At 43.3% G+C, this 20,662-nt stretch overlaps 1 protein-coding gene across 17 annotated transcripts in view; it reads right to left on the bottom strand.

Annotated features, from left to right (window-relative positions):
• dgkzb (diacylglycerol kinase, zeta b) overlaps positions 1-20,662 on the bottom strand; it is an 84,500-nt gene that overhangs the window by 50,855 nt on the left and 12,983 nt on the right. For 9 of the 17 annotated variants that reach the window (XM_087311684.1, XM_087311688.1, XM_087311690.1 and 6 more), the window contains exons 1-2: positions 8,242-8,291; positions 3,695-4,665 (exon numbers count right to left, since the gene is read on the bottom strand). The exons of the other annotated variants lie outside the window; for them this stretch is intronic. In XM_087311684.1, the coding sequence (XP_087167810.1) occupies positions 3,695-4,620 (926 nt within the window). In that variant the 5' untranslated portion in view covers positions 4,621-4,665; positions 8,242-8,291. Of the gene's footprint in view, positions 1-3,694; positions 4,666-8,241; positions 8,292-20,662 lie in introns of those variants that run through there. 17 annotated transcript variants of the gene reach the window in all.

Here is a 20,662-nt window from a genome sequence, read left to right as displayed (position 1 = left end):
TCAGGACAGTGACTCCTTAAGTAAGATAAACTGCACACACTTGATAATGTAATGCATGGACGCGTCTCACAGCGCAAAGCATAACTCAACGTTCAAATGTCGAAGCTTAATCAGTCATCAATAAGGTTTATTGATTAAAGGGTTATGGACAATCAATCGATCATCAAGTAATCGTTTACGTCTCTAAATAAAATAAATATTAAAGTATATTTCACCTTAAATTCACCATGCTCGCCATTAAAAAGACAGTTCATCCAAAACTGGAAATTCTGTCACCATTAACTCACCTTTTACTTGTTCCAAACCTGTTTTATTTTCAATTAATTTTTTTTATGTTGAACAAGAACATACAATAACTCATAGGGTATTGTCTTTGGTTGTTTAAAACTTGAACAGTAAATTCTGAATTAAGATAATTTTTCGTATACTGTCAGACAGCTAAAAAATTTCACAAAACGTGTTAAATCAGCCGCACAAAGGGATTGGCATGCTAAAAAAACCTACAAAATTATTAGATATAAAGATTGACATTTATCGTGATAATTATCAATATCGACTGATATGAAAAAAATTATCGTGATCATTTATTTTTGCCGTATCGCCCAGCCCTATATATAGGGCTACGTTTTCAGAATGAGCTTATGTTGCACAGTACAGTTGTAATTATTGCAAATGCACTGTTGATGTTGCTGTCAAAAGAAGTGAAGTTTATGTATAAACTAATTTTGAGAGGAACACGTGCTTATGATTGCTAGCGGCTGGATCCGCATTATCCAATTCACTATGCTCCAATCAGATGTCTCCTAAACTACTATAAATACCCTGGGTTTCATTCCACTACTATCTTCGTTTTGAAGAGTTCCCCCTTCCACCCCTACTCCTCCTTCTTAGATGGGTGACACGGCGGCCCAGTGCGTAGCACTGTTGCCTCACAGCAAGAATGTCTCTGGTTCGGAGTTTGCACTTTCTCCCCGTGCTCACGTGGGTTTCCCCCGGGTTCCCCGGTTTCCTCCCACCGTCCAAAAACATGCAAATGAAGTTAATTGACTAATCCAAATCGGCACCATAGACATGCTTCTAGTATGTAGTTATCTCCAAGAGCAATCACTTAATGTTCATCGTTTACTACAGCAGGGGAGTTCTCGAGATCTACCTGAGCTCAAACTCCCCTCCCGCCTTGCAACGGGAGGGAGCCCCAGGCTCGAGGATCTCATGAGCTCAGGGCTCTCTCCCGGGACAGCATGCCAAACAAGCTTTATAATCAATCATCAGCTAAGTGTGAACTCTTAAAACCAACTTTAAACTACTTTTAACAGAAGACATCCTTTCCTAATGCACCCAAGCAAAGTATTGATCAGCGTTCCTCAGATCAGATCACTATCCTGACCTGTGATTTTTCTAGTTTTAGTTCTAATTTTCGGTCACACTTTATTTTGATGATCCCTTTGTTACATTGCATCGACATGTCAACTAATTCTCATTAGATTATAAGTAGACTGTTAGGTTGGGGTTAGGGTTAGTGTAAAATGACATGTGCTTTCAAAGTTTCTTATAGTCACTTAAATGTCTGTTCAAGAAGCATATCAATCATTAAGCAGACAGTCTACTAATACTCAAATGGACCATCAAAATAAAGTGTTACCTAATTTTCTTCTTATTACCTTGATTAGCTTGCTTAGGTGTTTTTGATTAGGCTTGGGTGTGAACTCTGGAGTTTAGAGATGTAAGAAACCTTGATATAGGTCATGACTTTAAAAACTATCCTCATACGTTTAAAAACACTGCTCAGTATACAGAAGTAAGAACGCAACAAAGCATGACCTGGTTAGTGAAATATACCCTCTAGCTTCCTCTGATCAATATCTGAAGCCATAGTAGATTCATTACCTTCCTTTTATTGAGCTTATAGTGTGCTGAAACTGTCTCAACAATCACATTTTTGGTGTCAGCATTTAGAATTGTGGTATTTTCTTGCTTTCTTAGTTATATTATGTAGCTTGGCGGCACGGTTGCACAGTGGTATGCATTGTCTCTCCACAGCAAGATGGTCGCTGGTTCAAGTCAGTTGGCAACTGGGACAGTTGACATCTCTGTGTGGAGTTTGCATGTTCTCTGTTAGCGTGGGTTTCCTCCGGGTGCTCCGGTTTCCCCCACAATCCAAACACATGTGCTGTAGGTAAATTGAATAAATTAAATTGGCCGTAGTGTATGAGTGTGAATGAGAGAGTGTTTAGGTGTTTCCCAGTACTAGGTTGCATCTGGCATCCGCTGTGTAAAAAATATGCTGGAATAGTTGGCGGTTTATTCCAATGTGGCGAACTCTGATAAATCAGAGACTAAATCGAAGGAAAATGAATGAATGAATTACGTAGTGCATTGTATGCCATTACATTCTAAGGTTTTGTGAGATGCATTTGAACTCAAACTCTGCATTAAAAGACATTAAAATCTTAGGGGAAAGAAAGTTTTGGATGCAGCCTAAGGGGCCAATCACACAGAATGCATCTATGCATCTAAAAACATGAGAACGCAGCACTTGCCATCTTTCTCTCCCATTTCGCTTCCTATCTGACATACTGTCCTATCCACTTAATAAAGACCACAAATAAATCTTTTAATAAAAATGCAATCCATACCTATTCCCTACCCCTAAACCCAACCAAAGCTGTAAATTATTTCCAAAATCAGAGGGGAATATTAGTTGGATAACAATCATGTAAAAGTATATAAACCTAACCTTAAGCCTAAACTTAACATGAATGGTGAAATCAGGTTGGCGCACTTGCCCCACCTCCAAGTTTTTCTGATTGGTCCACTGCTTTGGAACTGACATTTATGAGCAGTGCTGCATATAAAAGTTTCAATTCTTTTTAAAATACTTGACATAGCGTCTAAAAAACACACCGCTCATGTGTGCAACACTTCAATAGATGCAAGATGCAGGGGTTACTTTGCGTTTCTGCTAGTACATTGTGAGCACTTCAGAGCGAACGTTTTCAATTCATTCAAGTGGAAGATTAGCATCAACACTCATGCAATGCATTCCATAAAACTATGGAAAAGTAGTGCACTGGAATGGAAAAATCGATTCTTTAAGAAGCTTGAAGAACAAAAAAATTTAAGAAACTTACTTGTAGACTTAGTAACAGAATTATATAACATTTTATAAACTGCTGCTCACTAATTCAATTCAGTTCATCTGTAATTCTATAGCGCTTTGGCAATGTAGATTATGTCAAAGCAGTAGAAGTCCTAGTAAATTGAAACTGTCAGTCTGAAACTGATGATGTGAAGTGCGTCTTTTTTCCTCACTTATTATAAGTCGCTTTGGATAACAGGGTCTTTTAAATCAGTGTTTCTCAACCACATTCCCAGAAGACCACCAACTCGTATCTCCTTAACCAAACACTCCAGATTCAGATCATTAGCTCATTAGCCGAGACTGAAAGACCTGTAATAAGTGTGACAGAAAAAGGAGACATCCAAAACATGCAGTGCTGGTGGTCCTCCAGCAATGTGGTTGAGAAACATTGCCCTAAATGTTTAACTATAAACGAATGAGTGTTTTTAGAAAGATTTTTGTTCTGTGTACTGTTGCATCTAAAGAAAGTCTACAACAAATGATTCAAATCCTTATCCAATTTGGGAATACAACACGAAATTAGACCCAAACAGCAGAAAATATTTTACATACGACAAGAATCCACTCCAGGACTCCAATCGGGGGTCATAATAAGCCCCCAGGAGAGGATTGAAAGTCGCTGGACCCCTGTAACAGGAGCTTCTTCGGTTAGGCAGCGGCAGGCCTCTTCCAGGCCATGGGCTTCCTGCTTTGGAGATTGTGGAGACCCTCCTACGACGCCTCCTTTGGCTGCTGCGGCAGTAGCGCACATGCGGTCCTGACTCCGCATGGCCATAATGGGACGAGTTCCTCCTGAGGCAGCGCGGGACTCGAATCAGCGGATGGGCCTGGACTCGCTCCGCCACCACAGACAGAGGAAGGCAGTCCTGCTGGCATAAAACACCAGACTCCTTGACCCCCCAGTCTGACCCATCAGCCTGCTCCAGACACTCTTTGCGTATCCTTGAGTATTGACGCTCCTCTGAATGCTCGCTGGAGTCATCACTATCACTGTCACCTTCAGAAAGCAGCACATCTGTGTGACTCCTGAACTTCGAGCTGCTTCCCTTGAGCTCCACTTGCCCTGGGAGCGGACTGCGACCTTCTTCATCGTCTTCCTCTTCTTGAGTCATTTGGATCAGACTGGCTAGCAGCATGGATGGGCCTAGGAGGTGTGTGTCTATATTGCGAAGCTTGCCTACTTTCTTACGGCGCACAGCAAAGCGAGGATTGGCTTTCAGGGTGGTGGTACTTGACCTCCGTCTACCGCTGCTCTTTTGATGTACCGGTTGACTGCTGTTGATTCGGGGCAATGCCTGAAGTTGGACGCTGGATCGGCGCCGCTGGGTTAATGCACTGGATGGGAGGCCGACACTGGAGCGCCGTCGGGCACGGCTGGTTGGCACTGCAATGCTCGGCCTCCGGTGTCGACAGGAGTCATCATGCACACCGTCCCCTGCTTCCTTTCTCTTAAAATGCCGTCGGAAAAAAGTGTCCATGGTGGCTGGAGGATAGCGCTCTCTTTATAAAGTTCCCCCCAGAGGCTGTTGGTTGAAAATTGTAGCCTGTCAGCATAGATTTTAACACCACGCTCTAAGACTACTGAAAGCTTGTCACACTGACCTCCATCGACCAAGATTTAGAGCTAATCCCTAAAATTGAGATGATCTAACTCAACGCTTGCCCGTTCTTTTCAATGTCATCACAAACAGAGACAACTTCTATCTATCTATAATAGATGGCACATCAGGCATCATATAGAAATCTGATCTTTGGAAGTCAATACTAAGTTCATATTTGGATTTCACATATGCAACATATGTCATGAATGCAACTTTTTTTCTGTTTACTTTTTTTTTAACCATTGTAAGTATCAATAAGTACATATGCTCAGCATAATTGAGTATACCCCATTTTGTTAGTGAATATAGGCAATGTACTTTGGTGCATTTAAACAAAACAGATTTATTAAAATAATATTTGTCACCAAACATATTCAGAAATGATAATTTTTTATTTTTTTTAAGGGGTTTTTCCCCTTTGTTATGACAGGTCAATAGAGAATTCAGACAGGAAAGCATTGGGAGCAGAGAGAGGGGAAGGATCGGCAAAGGACCTCGAGCTGGGAATCGAACTCGGGTCGCCATGGGCACGTTGGTGCTACATGTCAGCGCGCAGTACCACTAGGCTACTGACGCCGACCATATTCAGAAATTAAAAGAAAATACAATTAAATTCCAGCAAAATATTGCAAAAATAAATGACAACCTACAAAATTTCAACAGTTTTTCCTCTTTTTATTTTGCTTCTTAATTTTTCCTCTTTTTTTAAATTTGTATTTAATATTTTTCTAAAACATGTAAATTTGGGTGTACTAGTTTTTGGACTGTTATTGTAAGTTATTTCGTTAGATAAGCTTCAGATTTGGCTTCAGTACAGACTAATCTAATATATCTGCACAAATAAATTATTGTATAGCTTCCTATTAAAATATGAATTCAAAAGATGGATATTGTGAGGGGTGTACTTATATATGCTGAGCACTGTATATGTTCAGTATCCTGTGGTCAGCATATACGAGTACACCCCTAACAAATATCTATTTTTTAAATTATTATCTTATATAGAAAGTTTTACAATTATATATTTGTGCATAAAGATTAGATTAGTCAGTATTAAAGCCACATCTGGAGCCAATCGAACAAAATATTAGGGCAAAATCTTAAATAATAATACAAAACAGATGAAAAATCTAAAGAATTCAATAGAATTTAGTTGAAATTTTGTAGTTTGTTATTTGTTTTGCAATATTTTGCTGGAATTTAAGTGTATTATCTTTCTTTTTGTAAAGATATTTGGTGACTAAAATATAATTAAATATAAATAAAATCTGTTTGATAAAATAAGGGAAAAATATTGAGAAACAAAAAATTTTTCTTAAATTTTCTTAAATTTTGAAGTTTGATTTTTATTTATTTATTTATTATTATTTTTTTCCAGTGAATTTTTTTAAAAAATGGAAAAACTCTGTGCGTTTGCATGGTGAAAGCTTCCCCAATCTACTCCCGCATCATTAACTACATGGCGCAGGGGATTGGTTACTGTCATCATGAGCTTGCTCCTCATCAGTTCAAATTCTCTGTGTCATTTTACGCTGTTAAGCTGCGTTGCGTTTTTGGAGGCCCTCCTCCACCCCAGCTCCACCTGGGTTTAGATCTTATCGTAAGATATTTTAGTAGATTGGCTCCAGATTTGGCTTCAGTACTGACTAATCTAATGTATATGCACAAATAAAATATTGTAAAGCCTTTAGAAAATATTAATTTAAATTAGAGATTCCTGAGGGGTGTACTCCTATATGATGAGCACTGTATATTAGATTTCTATATGAAGACCACCTAAAAATAGCATTAATAGTAATTATGGCTCTCTTGTGAACTCCAGTATCTACAACACACCATAAAATATGCTGTTTCTTCAGTAGGAATACTAAACAGGAGTCAATGCTGGTCATTAACTTCATTATGAATGCAGAAAGCACATATTTTTTTCCAGGGGTTTATGCCAGGACAATTTGCCTTCCAAATCATGTTAAAACTACCACAAAGCTAGTTATCCACAAAGGTGCTTTGTAAAGCCACGGGTGATGACATCACGTCATAATGACGTGAACGGCACTCAAGGAAATGAAGCTCTGCTCAGCTCATGAACGTCCTGATTATCACACGGGGATGTCCAGGCCAGATTATAAGGGCTTTCTGACCCTTCAGTAGTGCCTGCCTGTACTAATTATAGCCGCGTAACTAGTCTATCTCATTTGGAGACGGAAATGACCTAGACAAAACTCTCACTGTAAGGCTGCTTTTTATACTGTAAACATCAAATTATAGTTAATTACAGGTAAGCATGCATTACAGTAAAAACCATTTTAGCATAACAAATCCTTGCAAATGCACTAAAAAGAAGCAGAACTATTCTAGCTCACTAAACAGGGTAAGGAAATAACGCTCAACCAAGACTAATTACTGTCAGGGCCATTTGAAGCAATAGCATGTAATTAGTAAAGTGGGTTTCTTTAGATCCATTGAAACCCAAAGTCTGATTAAAGCTCCATCTAAGCCTTCAAAACCGGGACAATGATATCACCTGATTGTTTACCACAGATTAGATTGTAAGTGCTTCTGTCTGTTTACTTTACAATGGGTTTAATTAAAAAAACCAACACAATCTCACGGCAATTCGTAACTTTTTCATTTAGTGGCTAATTCGTATGAATTCGTACGATCTAATTCGTACAATTTAGTACAATTTGCTCATCCCCCAATGACGGTTGGGGTTAGGGGTGGGGTTAGGTGCCACGCTTCCTTTTTTAAATCATACCATTTCGTACGACTGAATTCGTACGAATTAGCCACTAAACTGGCAAAACGTAAAATACTTACGTTTTCTCGTGAGATCACAGCCCTAAACTAACCTGCAGCAATAACACTTAGATAGACATACTGTAGACATATATATAACTTAGAAACAATACATCTATTGCTTATTTGTGTTTAAATTTTAAGTTTAAAGTTTTCTATATCATTTTATTTTCTTAATATTTTTATAGAATTTGTGTTTCTAAATATTGTTTTTGATGCTAGAATTTATAAACGAACTACGTTTGATTTAGAAAGATGAATGTTGACTAATTTAGTTTTTTAGACTAATTTAGACTAATCAGGTTTTCCTGATTGTTTAACTTCAATTCTAATTAAAATCATCCAATTTAAAACGTTAAACTAAAAAAAAGCATCTATAACTTCTAATATTATCATTTTTTTTACCAAGTTTTTATTTTACTTCCATTCATACTGAAATAATCATAATAGCTCATAATATAATAACTATAATCATCGGTTTGCACTATTAAGCTCCATTTAGATGTTTGCTGTTCAATACACAAAGCGTAATGCATGTGAAAGGATACAGTTTCCTAATAGTACACTCAGTGTCACTATATTAAGTCTGAACATAATGCTAAACATCAACATACAGTACAAACGCATACAATCAAGTTGTAAATCTCTGCATTTCTACTCATTTTTCAGTCAATATCCAACAACAAACAAAGATACGACCTGAGAGTTCAGCTGCCGTCTCCTTCCCTGACCGTGAACTGGCTCACAGTGAGCTGACAGAGGAAGTCCACAAGATGAACAGGTGAGAGAGCCTCCCCCAACACACACACACACACACACACACACACACACACACACACACACACACACACAGATGAAGTACGCAACTCAAGCCTACAGGAAGAGAAGCCTTGCATCCACTCACAAACAACAGCGCTCACTAGGAAGCAGCAGCACACATCACAGAGGAAAGAGCCATCGACTAGGCAGGAGGTTGCCGGTAGGAGGGAAAACAGGGGTGCATCCAAGCCTCCGGTTTAAAATAATGACCAATTATCAGCTTAACGCTGGGAGTTTGTGCAAGACGTACAAGCGCCTGCTGCAGCTGTCACTATCTAGAGTTCTGCATCATGTTATACACACTATAAAAAGATATAAGTTGACTTTATTTATTTAAAAATAACTATTTATTTAATATTATTTAATGAACACTCCACTTTTTTAGAAAATAGGCTCATTTTATACTGTAACTCGCCTAGAGGTAAACAGTTGAGTTTTGACCAGTTTGAATCCATTCAGCCGATTTACGGGTCTGGGAGAACTTTTAGCTTAGCTTAGCATAGATCATTGAATCGGATTACACCATTAGCATCTCGCTCAGAAATGACAGTTCAGATCATTTTCCTGCTGAAAGTTTGACTCTTCTGGGGTTACATTGTCTACTAAGTCTGACAGAAAATAAAAAGGTTGCTATTGTCTATATGGCTATAGGAACTATACTCACATTTTGGCACAATAATCTAAGAATTCAGCTGCTGTACCATGGCTACAGCATGCCTAATGATCACACGGCAGAAAATTGGCTAATATCTGTCAAGATAACTTTTTCATATACCATATTACATATATCACAACACGCATAACCATGATTACACAGGTAAACATAGAAACTAACCAATTTATCTGCTGCAAATTCTACAACTACACAAAATATGCGCCATTCAAGTTAGAAGTTACCTCGCTGGGTACTATTTTTTGTAAAATCACTATGCCTGCTTCAGCAATAGTACAACAGCAAAGTTCCTTACTCTGGTCCTTGGTCTAATCCAATTCAATGATATATATTAAGCTAAGCCAATCACAATTATTGGTGGATTGGAGAGATAGTGATAGACCCAATTTGGTGGGAGGCTATGATGGGTAAGGGCCGATGGAGGGAATGTGGGCAAGACACCAGGGTTACACCCCTACATTTTACGAGAAGTGCCATGGGATTTTTTAATGACCACAGAGAGTCAGGACCTCAGTTTAATGTCTCATCTGAAAGACCGTGCTCACTGACAATATAGTGTCCTCTTCAGTATACTGGAGCATTGGGACTCACACAGACTGCAGGTTGAGCACCCCCTGGTGGCCTTACTAATACCACTTCCAACAACAACCTGGTTTTCCCATGAGTTCACCCATCCAGGTACTGACCTGGCTCAGCCCTGTTTAACTTCAGTGACTGGCCAGTCTTTGGCTCCAGGGTAATATGTCTGTGGCCGTATCCATCAATATAACTATTTCATATACCATATCACATACATCACAGCCCTTTACAACACACATAACCATGATTACACAGGTAAACCCACCAACTAACCAATTTATCAACTGCAATTCTACAACTACACAAACTTAGTGCCATTCACGTTAGAAATTACATAACTGGGGATTACTTGCTGTAATATCACTGCCTGCTTCAGCAATAGTACAACAGCAAAGTTCTTATCCTACAAATCTTATTCATATCAAATGTTGAAAATAGCAACCTTTCGTTTCATGCTGATTTTAGTACAGGATGTAACTACAGATGCTAATGGTCTAATCCAATTCAATGATCTATGCTAAGCTAAGCTAAAAGTGCTCCTGCCAGACCTTGAGTTGGGCTGAATGTAATGTGCATCACAATCATGAGGGAGGGAGGTCTCTCCACACCACCACCAGTGTGCAGCATCCACAGGACAACAACACCAGTGCCAATTATAGGTGGATTGGAGAGATAGTGATAGAGCCAGTTTGGTGAATGAGGATGATTGGGAGGCCATGATTGGTAAGGTCCGATAGAGGGAATGTGGCCAGGAAACGTTCGAGGTTACTAAAGTAACCCTTCGTTCCCCGAGGAGGGGAACGGAAGCACTATAAGTGGATTTGATTGTTAAAATCCACGTATGGGAGATTCGGTTCAGAAGCTACTCGTCTGAAAGAGTATTGAACGGGCCAATTAAGAATGAATTGGCAGCGCAAGCCTGCGCAGGTGAGCGGCATAAGCAATCAACTGAGTATAAAAGCTCACCTGGCGCCAGCAGACGCTATCCTTTTTAAGCTGAAGAGACTTTTAACAGCTAAGGGACAGTCATTATGGCGACGGAGTATAGTGCTTCCGTTCCCCTCCTCGGGGAACGAAGGGTTACTTTAGTAACCTCGAACGTTCCCCTTCGGGGGGAACTTCAGCACTATAAGTGGATTTGATTGTTAAAATCCACGTATGGGAGCCCATTGAAAGCGCCATAATGACTGCACCTTACCAACACCCACCATGAGAGAGCGGTCAGGCAAGCGTGACGCACCCAGATCACGAGAGGCGTGGTCCTCCAACGTGCCCATGGCCCTAACTTATCCTACTTCAAAAGAAGTTTTACGGAATAGGTATCTTTTTTGGGAGTCGCTAGCGTCTAGATAATTCTAGGAATACACGACAGTACGTTGGGAAGCGTGCCATCCCAGTAGGGAGGACGCTGCGGAGACCATCCGCACCCAATAGGGGGAAACAAATGGAATTACATATGGACTAACCCTGAAAAGGGGGAGTGCGCATAAGAAGGTGGTTAGCAGATAGGGAAAGCACGGGTCCGCCCAGGGGGGGAACTTAACCGTGGCGGAAAAACATATGGGGATCACCAGCGGGGATCGGCCATAGCAGGCACCTATACCCAAAACGCGGGCTGACCAGCGGGCAGACCTACTACGTAATGGGCCAGCAAGTGACTCCTCCGCTGAGTCAGTGCTGGGGGCCTCGAAGGAATCTGCAGGGCTCACCGAATGGGGAACTTTACTGACAGACAGGAGGGTGCACATCTCTCCGTGTTAGGGAAAAAAAGGCACCGCAAGCGTGTACAACACCTACCGAGTTGTTTCCTCAATCACCAAAGGTACCTAACACCCTTGAGGAAACCGGCTCCACTCGCAGATTATAAAATCTTGCAAATGTGTTGGGTGTCGCCCAGCCCGCAGCTCTACAAATGTCCGCTAAAGAGGCGCCACGCGCACACGCCCAAGAGGATGCAACGCTCCGAGTGGAGTGCGCATGCACTCCTGGGGGGCGCGGCTGGCCTCTGCTCAAATAAGCACATGAAATGGCCTCCACAATCCAGTGGGATAAACGTTGTTTATACACGGCACTTCCCTGCTGCCGTCCGCCATAACAGACAAAGAGCTGCTCAGAAGATCTAAAGTTCTGAGTACGGTCCACATAAATGCACAGAGCGCGAACTGGACAAGTAAGGACAGGACTGGGTCTGCCTCCTCTGGGGGCAGCGCTTGCAGGGTTACTACCTGATCTCTAAAAGGAGTGGTAGGAACTTTGGGCACATAACCCGGGCGGGGTCTCAGAATAACGTGAGAAAATCCCGGCCCAAATTCCAGGCACGAGTCACTGACCGAAAATGCCTCCAGGTCCCCGACCCTCTTAATGGAGGCCAACGCGACCAGCAGAGCTGTCTTCAGGGACAGAATCTTAAAGATACTGTATCGAGTGGCCCGAAGGGATCAAATCGCAGGCTCGTGAGAACGAGGGCGAGATCCCAAGAGGGCGTGAGAGGGGGGCGAGTTGGATTAATTCGCCTAGCGCCTCTGAGGAACCGGATGATGAGGTTATGCTTTCCCACGGTGCCGCCAGCCACCGCGTCATGGTGAGCGGAGATGGCAGCAACGTAAACCTTGAGAGTGGAGGGCGACAGCCTGCTGTCCAGCTTCTCTTGAAGGAAAGAGAGCACAACACTGATCTGGCAAGATCGGGGGTCTTCTCTGCGAGAGACACACCACTCAGTGAATAGACTCCACTTCAGGGCGTAGGCGCGCCTCGTGGAGGGGGCTCTAGCCTGAGTGATGGTATCAACCACCGCGGGCGGCAGGTTACCTAAGTCTTCCTCGCGTCTATGGACCACACGTGGAGGTTCCAGAGATCGGGACGAGGGTGCCAGACGGTGCCTTGTCCCTGAGAAAGTAGGTCGTCTCTCAAAGGGATCTGCCAAGGGAGGGCCGTCGCGAGGAGGGAGAGCTCTGATATCCAGGTTCGGTTGGGCCAGAGGGGCGCAACTAACAAAACCTGCTCCTCGTCCTCCCTGACCTTGCACATTAACTGCGCGATCAGGCTCACTGGGGGAAACGCATACTTGCGTATGCCCCGAGGCCAGCTGTGGGCCAGTGCATCCGTGCCGAGAGAGCCCTCGGTCAGGGAATAAAACAACTGGCCATGAGCGTTCTCGGGGGAAGCAAACAGATCGATCTGGGCCTCCCCGAATCGCGCCCATATCAGCTGGACAGACTCGGGGTGGAGTCTCCATTCTCCAGAGTGAATCTGCTGCCTTGAGAGCACATCGGCTGCACGGTTGAGCATACCTGGGATGTGAATGGCGCGCAGCGACTTCAGCCGCAGGTGACTCCAGAGGAGCAGACGGCGGGCGAGCTGAGACATGCGGCGAGAGCGCATACCCCCCATGCGGTTGATATACGCCGCCGCCGCCGTACTGTCCGTCCTGACCAGCACGTGTTGCTGCCCCAGCACCGGAGAAAAACGGCGGAGAGCAAGGAACACTGCCAACAGCTCTAGGCGATTGATGTGCCAATGCAGCTGGGCACCTACCCACAGGCCCGCAGCTGCATGCCCGCGACACACGGCTCCCCAGCCTGTGCTGGAAGCATCTGTCGAAACAACAACATGACTGGACGCCTGTCCCAGAGGCACACCGGCCTGCAGGAACGAGGGTTCGTTCCAGGGGCTGAGGGTGCGGCGACACAGCGCAGTAACAGAGACTCGGTGTGTGCCCGCATGCCATGCGCGTCTCGGAACTCGATCTTGAAGCCAGTGCTGAAGTGGTCTCATATGGAGCAATCCGAGCGGCGTGACGGCCGCAGCGGAAGCCATATGCCCCAGGAGCCTCTGAAAATATTTCAGTGGGACCACTAACTTGCTGTCGAGCTCCCTCAGACAGTTCAGCAGCAGGCGAGCGCGCTCTCCGGAGAGGCGCGCTACCATGGTGACCGAGTCCAGCTCCATCCCGAGAAAAGAGATCCTCTGCACCGGGGCGAGTTTGCTCTTTTCCCAGTTGACCTGCAACCCCAATAGGCGGAGATGCCGGAGCACCTCGTCTCTGTGCGCAGTCAATTGCTCCCGAGAGTGGGCTAAAATCAGCCAGTCGTCGAGATAATTGAGTACGCGGATGCCCGCAAGCCGCAGAGCCGCTAGGGCACCCTCCGCGAGTTTGGTGAAGACCCGCGGAGACAGAGAGAGCCCGAAGGGGAGGACCTTGTACTGCCATGCTCGACCTTCGAACGCAAACCGCAGAAACTGACGGTGGCGTGGAAGAATGGAGACATGAAATACGCGTCCTTCAGGTCTATGGCTGCAAACCAATCCTGAGGACGAACGCATCGGAGGATGCGCCTCTGCGTAAGCATTCTGAACGACAGCTTGTGAAGGCAGCGATTCAAAACGCGCAGATCTAGGATTGGCCGTGACCCACCGCTCTTTTTGGGTACGATGAAGTACGGGCTGTAAAACCCGCTCTCCATCTCGGCTGGAGGTACCGGCTCGATTGCACCTTTCGCCAGGAGGGCAGCAATCTCCTCTCGCAAGACAAGGGCGGACAGGGGATAGACCCTGGTGAAATACACGCCCGTAAACCTGGGAGGCCGTTTGGAGAACTGTAGTTCGTAGCCGAGTCTGACCGTGCGTATGAGCCATCGCGAGGGGCTGGCCCGTGCTAACCAGGCAGGCAGAGCCCTCGCTAATGACGTCATCGCAGCAATCGTTGACGTACCCGCGGAGGGGCAGCGAGGAGCGGGTGTGCTGATCCGGGGAGCGCGAGGGTCCCACAGAAGAGCTGGAGGAGAGCGATTCGCTCTGGCTCCGCACCCTGACTCCGGAGGGGGGGCTTGGGGGCTGGGAGAAGGGAGACCGTCCCCCCAGCGCCCGTGAGCCGCTGGCGGAGCATGCAGACCCTGCGAGCTGAGAGGCGGCGCGTCCCAGGCTGGCAGGGCCTGCAGTGCCCGTGAGCCACTGGCGGAGTGCACCGAACCTACGAGCTAGAGAGCTGAGCTCAAACTGGCAGATTTCGGGCTGTCACCTCTGGAGAAGTGGAAAAGTGCCCTTTCATTTCATGGCAGTAAAAAGTGCCGTTGGAAATGGCACCCCGCCCTCCAGCGGGGAAAGAGCAAGTTCCCTCCTCTCCAGATGACCTGTCCCAGGGACGCTTCGCGGTCCGTTGCCAGACTTAGCGGCGTTCCGGGCAGGGGGAGTGGCCTGCTTCCGAGGTGCTCGACGCGCTCGCTTCGCCAGAGGCGAGTGCGGGGGCGGTGCAGCTCTCGTAGGCGGGCGCCTTCGGCGAGGAGCAGGTATGGATGGCACGGCGGGCGGAGCGGGCTTACGGGGCCGCCGATTAGACATCACCCATCAGACTGCTCTCTCACTGCCTCGAATTCCTGGGTGAATTCGCAGACTGTGTCGCCGACTAGCTTGGGATATGGGCGAGTCAAGAAAGCGGACTTTGTCAACTTCGCGCATATCACCAAGTTTTGTTAGAGGTGGGGCTTCTGGACCACTAGTGTGGACATCGTCCTCCCCAGAGCACACGCAGCGGACTTAGTAGTCCGAAGAGCTTAGTCGGCTGCGGTGCGAAGCTCATAGGCCTGGGTTGGACCCACCCTCGTGCAGCTCAGCCAGCGCCTGCGCTTGGTAGCGCTGGACGGTGGCTATCGCATGCAAGGCGGATGCAGCCTGGTCCGTAGCTTTGTAAGCTCTAGCTCCGAGGGAGCCGAAAACTCACAGGCTTTGGATGGGAGACAAAGCAGACCCCGCCAAGAAGAGGCGCTGTGCGGATTAACCACCATAGCACACTCAACCTGAGGAATCGCCACATACCCCCTGGCTGCTCCACCACCAAGAGTGGTGAGGGTGGAGGGACACGCAGCACGAGCAGAAAAAGGTGCTCTTTAAGACCGCGCGAGCCTACTGTGCGTCGCCGGGAAGAAGGGAACGCCCCTCTAGTCGGTCCGGCCGCGGAGCTGGGGGATAAACCATCTCCAACCCACGGCCAAAGCAGCCCGGGAAAGCACGGCTAACACGTCCGTTTCAGTATCCGTTTTGACAGCGCTCACCTGCCCGAAGGGGGCGAGCGGGTCCGGATCATCGTCGGACAATGAAAGCCCACCCTCCGATGTCGCGGAGGACATCTGATCTCCGGTGACAGCGAGCGTGAGAGCTACCATCTGATTAGACGGATCACTCCCAGCGCCCGAAGCTTGGATGGAGCGCTTGGAGGAGCGAGAGGTCCGCGAGCCCTTAGGCGGCGGATTATCTCTCGCTGGAACCCTCAGATCTGCCCGAGCGCCCGCTGCAGAACAGGAGGCGACTGGGGCGGCTTGCTCTCTCACGAGAGTTTGCCGCGATCTCAACTGCGCGACGGTCATGGCATCGTAGTGACGACATGAACCCCGAGCACCACATTAACATGCTGGACCCCCAAACATGTAATGCAGTGATCGTGCCCATCATCCGGAGCCAGGAAACCCCCGCAACCAGAAACGCACAGTCGGAGCACCGTCCTGAAAAGGACGTGCTGCACGACTGTGTTGCTCTTTTAGGATGCTTTGCAACAATACGCACCGCTCTGGAGGACCGGACCCAAAGGGACGCCAGGCAAGGGAGAAACCCAGCTCGACCATCTGCCGCTGCGTGGACTCGCTCTGGACCGGGAGACACTCGTTCGCTCGAAGTGGCTGTAGACAGCAGGAGGAACCCTCATGAAGCTCGATCAGAAAAGTCTCTGAAGCGAAAAGGATAGCGTCTGCTGGCGCCAGGTGAGCTTATATACTCAGTTGATTGCTTATGCCGCTCACCTGCGCAGGCTTGCGCTGCCAATTCATTCTTAATTGGCCCGTTCAATACTCTTTCAGACGAGTAGCTTCTGAACCGAATCTCCCATACGTGGATTTTAACAATCAAATCCACTTATAGTGCTTCCGTTCCCCCCGAAGGGGAACCATGCTTACACCCCTACTCTTTTTGAAAAATGCCATGGGATTTTCTATGACCACAGAGAGTCAGTACCTCAGTTTAACATCTCATGCGAAAGATGGCGCTCACTGACATTATAGTGTGCCCTTCACTATACTGGGGCATTAGGACTTACACAGACCACAGGTTGAGCGCTCCCTGCTGGCCTCACTAACACCACTTCCAACAGCAACCTGGTTTTCCCATGAGGTCATCCATCCAGGTAATGACCAGGCTCAACCCTGTTTAACTTCAGTGAGTGGCCAATCTTGGGTTGCAGAGTGATATGGCTATAGCCGTATCCATCAATATAACTATTTCATATACCATATCACATACATCACAGCCCTTTACAACACACATAAATATGATTACACAGGTAAACCCACCAACTAACCAATTTATCAACTGCAATTCTACAACTACACAAACTTAGTGCCATTCACGTTAGAAATTACATAACTGGGGACTACTTTCTGTAATATCACTGCCTGCTTCAGCAATTGTAAGCCAGCAAAGTTCCCATCCTACAATTCTTATGCATATCAATGTAGAAAATTGCAACCTTTCGTTTTATGTTGGTCTTAGTACATGATGTAACTACAGATGCTAATGGTCTAATCTGATTCAATGATCTATGCTAAGCTAAGCTAAAAGTGCTCCCGTCAGACCTGGAGTTGGGCTTAATGGATTCAAAACTGGTCAAACTCAACTGTCCAACTCTAGGGGAGCTTTAAAATGAGACTATTTTCAAACAAAAGATGCGTGTTCTTTTAAGTTAATGAACTATGGGCATAATTATAAAAATGTTCAAGTGTCAAAGTTATAACAGGTTAGCCAATCGCTTTTTAACAGTGTATACACCATTATTTACAGGACAGCAGGTGCTTTATAGGAACACAGTTAATGGTTTTGCGATGTTTATCTCCCTCACAAACACTCTGCGAAGCTGCTTCTGCTTTTGGACAAACCGTTGCGCCTGTTGCTTAAGAAAAAGAGGACATTGCACCCTTTCTGGCTGGAAAACAACCTGCGACATGCAACACCCACAGCTGTGAAGATGATTTGTGAAGTTTAACCCACAGCTTCTTGGTTGTTGTTTTTTTTTGTAACCATTGTAAAGCTAATCATAAAGACGATGGCTTCAGTGAGGACACCTTGCGTCTATTCACGTCTCCTAATAGGATGACAAGGCGAGGCCACTCCACCCCAAAAGCACAATACGTGTCATTTCCATTTCAAGGCCTCTTTTTTGCTGTTGCATTATGGATCACGGCATAATTGAATATCAATTCGGCGACCTATAACGAACATCGGGGATTTGTTACGCCAGGGGTTGTTTATTGGCAATGCTGGTGGTCAATAAGAGACACTTGAGTGTTTTCTTGGGTGCACTTTTTGTTTTTTTTGGCGACTCTGTGTGGAAGTAATTACTGTCTTTTAAGTGATGCGGGGAAAGAGATCTGTGGCCGTTACCATGGAGTGGGACATCATGGCAACCAAACCGGCTTAGCTGTCCCTTAGTCACTGTGTAAACTTCGCTTGGTATAGAAAAACACCTCTGGTTGAAATTAATCATGTGTTAATTTCAACTTTTATTGATATTTGAATGTGAATTATATCATTGTAGGTAACTGGTGGTTAAAGCCAACATCAGAATTAGCAATACACTTTCTTTAATGTATGTTATTGATTTTAAATCAACAATATGCAGTTGAAGTCAGAATTATTAACTCCCCAGTTCATTTTTTCCCCAATTTCTGTTTAACGGAGAGAAGATTTTTTCAGCACATTTCTAAACATAATAGTTTTAATAGCTCATCTCTAATAACTGATTTATTATATATTTGCCATGATGACAGTCAAAATTATATTATACTAGATATTTTTCAAGACACTTTTATACTTTTATATATTAATATGACATTTAAAGGTTTAACTAGGTTAATTAGGTGAACTAGGCAGGTTAGGGTAATTAGGCAAGTTATTGTATAATGATGGTTTGTTCTGTAGACAATCAGGAAAAAAATATAGCTTAAAGGGGCTAATAATTCTGTCCTGAAAATGGTGTTTAAAAAAAATTATAACTGCTTTTATTCAAGAAGAAATAAAACAAATAAGACTTATTCCAGAAGAAAAAATATTATCAGACATACTGTGAAAATTTCCTTGCTCTGCTAAACATCAACTGGGAAATATTTTAAAAAGAAAAAAAAAATCAAAGGGGGGCTAATAATTCTGACTTCAACTGTACATTTAGCCTTTGTAATCTTTTATTACTGGCGGTTCATTCCGCTGTGGTGACCCCTGATAAATCAGAGAAGTTGAAGGAAAATTAATGTATCTTTTATTAGATTTTTGATAGAAGTTTATGCACACACGCATTTGTAAATGTAACACTTTCAATCAGCTAGGATGTGTTAAATTGATTAAATATTGATTAAATTAATCAATGAATGCAAGAAAAGTATGGTTTCTATTGTAAAAAATGTATAATTTTTTAGCATTGTTAATAATTTACCAACAAAACTATTAAAGACTATTAAATCTATACTCTAGTATAAATATAAAAATACATGAATAAATATATTATTTTAAAAACTAATAAAACTATAAAAACCACAACCACACTATAACAATAATACAAACTAAAATAAAAGGAATTACAAATTATTAAAAGAAAAAACTAAATTTAAACAATAAATAAAAATACAATAGTTACACAGTGATATTAAAATGACCCTGCTGGAGATTTCCAAGGAATTAAAGACATTTAAAAATATTAGAGTATTATTATTGCCGTTTTACTTTAGCTTTGTCCAAATAAATCCAGCTTTGGTGAACATAAAAACAAGAAGTGACTCCTAACTCTAATAAATCAGTTGATTTGGCAGAAGATATTTTGATCTCATAGCATTAAGTAACAGTTCATTATCTCTACTATTTTGTTTACTACTGTATATAAAGAGAAATGAGAGAAAGTCAACTTTTAAGTCAGCATGAAATCAAAACAACATATTTGTTTCTTTCTTAAAATGCATTTCTGGTATTGTTGCATCAGATTCGTTCATCTAAATTATTATTATTATAAACATTTCCCTCTGCATTTTCTTCAGATTTTTTTTCTGAGCAAATCTCTGATGCTGCAGGAACTTGAATTAGATTAAAACAGAAACGGATGGCAATGCCACCACCTGCTGGATAACGCCAATAAAACCGATGCATTAATTAAATATTAAACTGCATAAACAATGCAGAATCGCATTTAAAAAGAGAAATGATACAAACTGAGCATTAATATTTAGTAATATTTACCTGCCTTATAAATCTGTCAAATATATATAATAATGGCAATAAAACCAATGCATTAATTAAAGTTAGACTCTACACACATTGCAGAATCCCAATTAAAAAGAGAAGGGATGGAAATTGAGCACTAAAATGTAGAAATATTTACCTGCCCTGATAAATATATGTAAAGTATATAGATTAACGGCATTAAAACCAATGCATCAATTAAATATTACTCTCTATAAACATTGTAGAATCCCAATTACAAAGACAAATGATAGAAATTGAGCACTTAAAATATAGTAATATTTACCTGCACTAATAAATTTGTCAAATATATAGATTTACGCCAATAAGACCAATGCATTATTTAAATATTAGACTAACATTGTAGAATCCTAATTAAAAAGAGAAATGACAGAAATTGAGTACTTAAATGTAGTAATAATAACCTGCCTGATAAATCAATGTCAAATATATAGATTAACGCAAATAAAACCAATGCATTAATTAAATATTAGACTCTAACAATACAGAATCCCAATTAAAAAGAGAAATGACAGAAATTGAGTGCTTAAATGTAGTAATAATAACCTGCCTGATAAATCAATGTCAAATATATAGATTAACGCAAATAAAACCAATGCATTAATTAAACATTAGACTCTACAAACATTGCAGAATCCCAACTAAAAAGAGAAGTGATAGAAATGGAGCACTAAAATGTAGTAATATTTACCCTCCTTGATAAATTTGTCAAATATATGGATTAACGCCAATAAAACCAATTAAATATTAGACTCTATAAACATT

The sequence above is a fragment of the Danio rerio genome, chromosome 25 (genome assembly GCF_052040795.2).
Source record: "Danio rerio strain M-AB ecotype USA chromosome 25, GRCz13ab, whole genome shotgun sequence".
In the NCBI taxonomy this organism is placed as follows: Eukaryota; Metazoa; Chordata; class Actinopteri; order Cypriniformes; family Danionidae; genus Danio; species Danio rerio.
The sequence above is the reverse complement of the archived record's forward strand: the minus strand, read 5'-3'. Positions and strand labels throughout refer to the sequence as shown.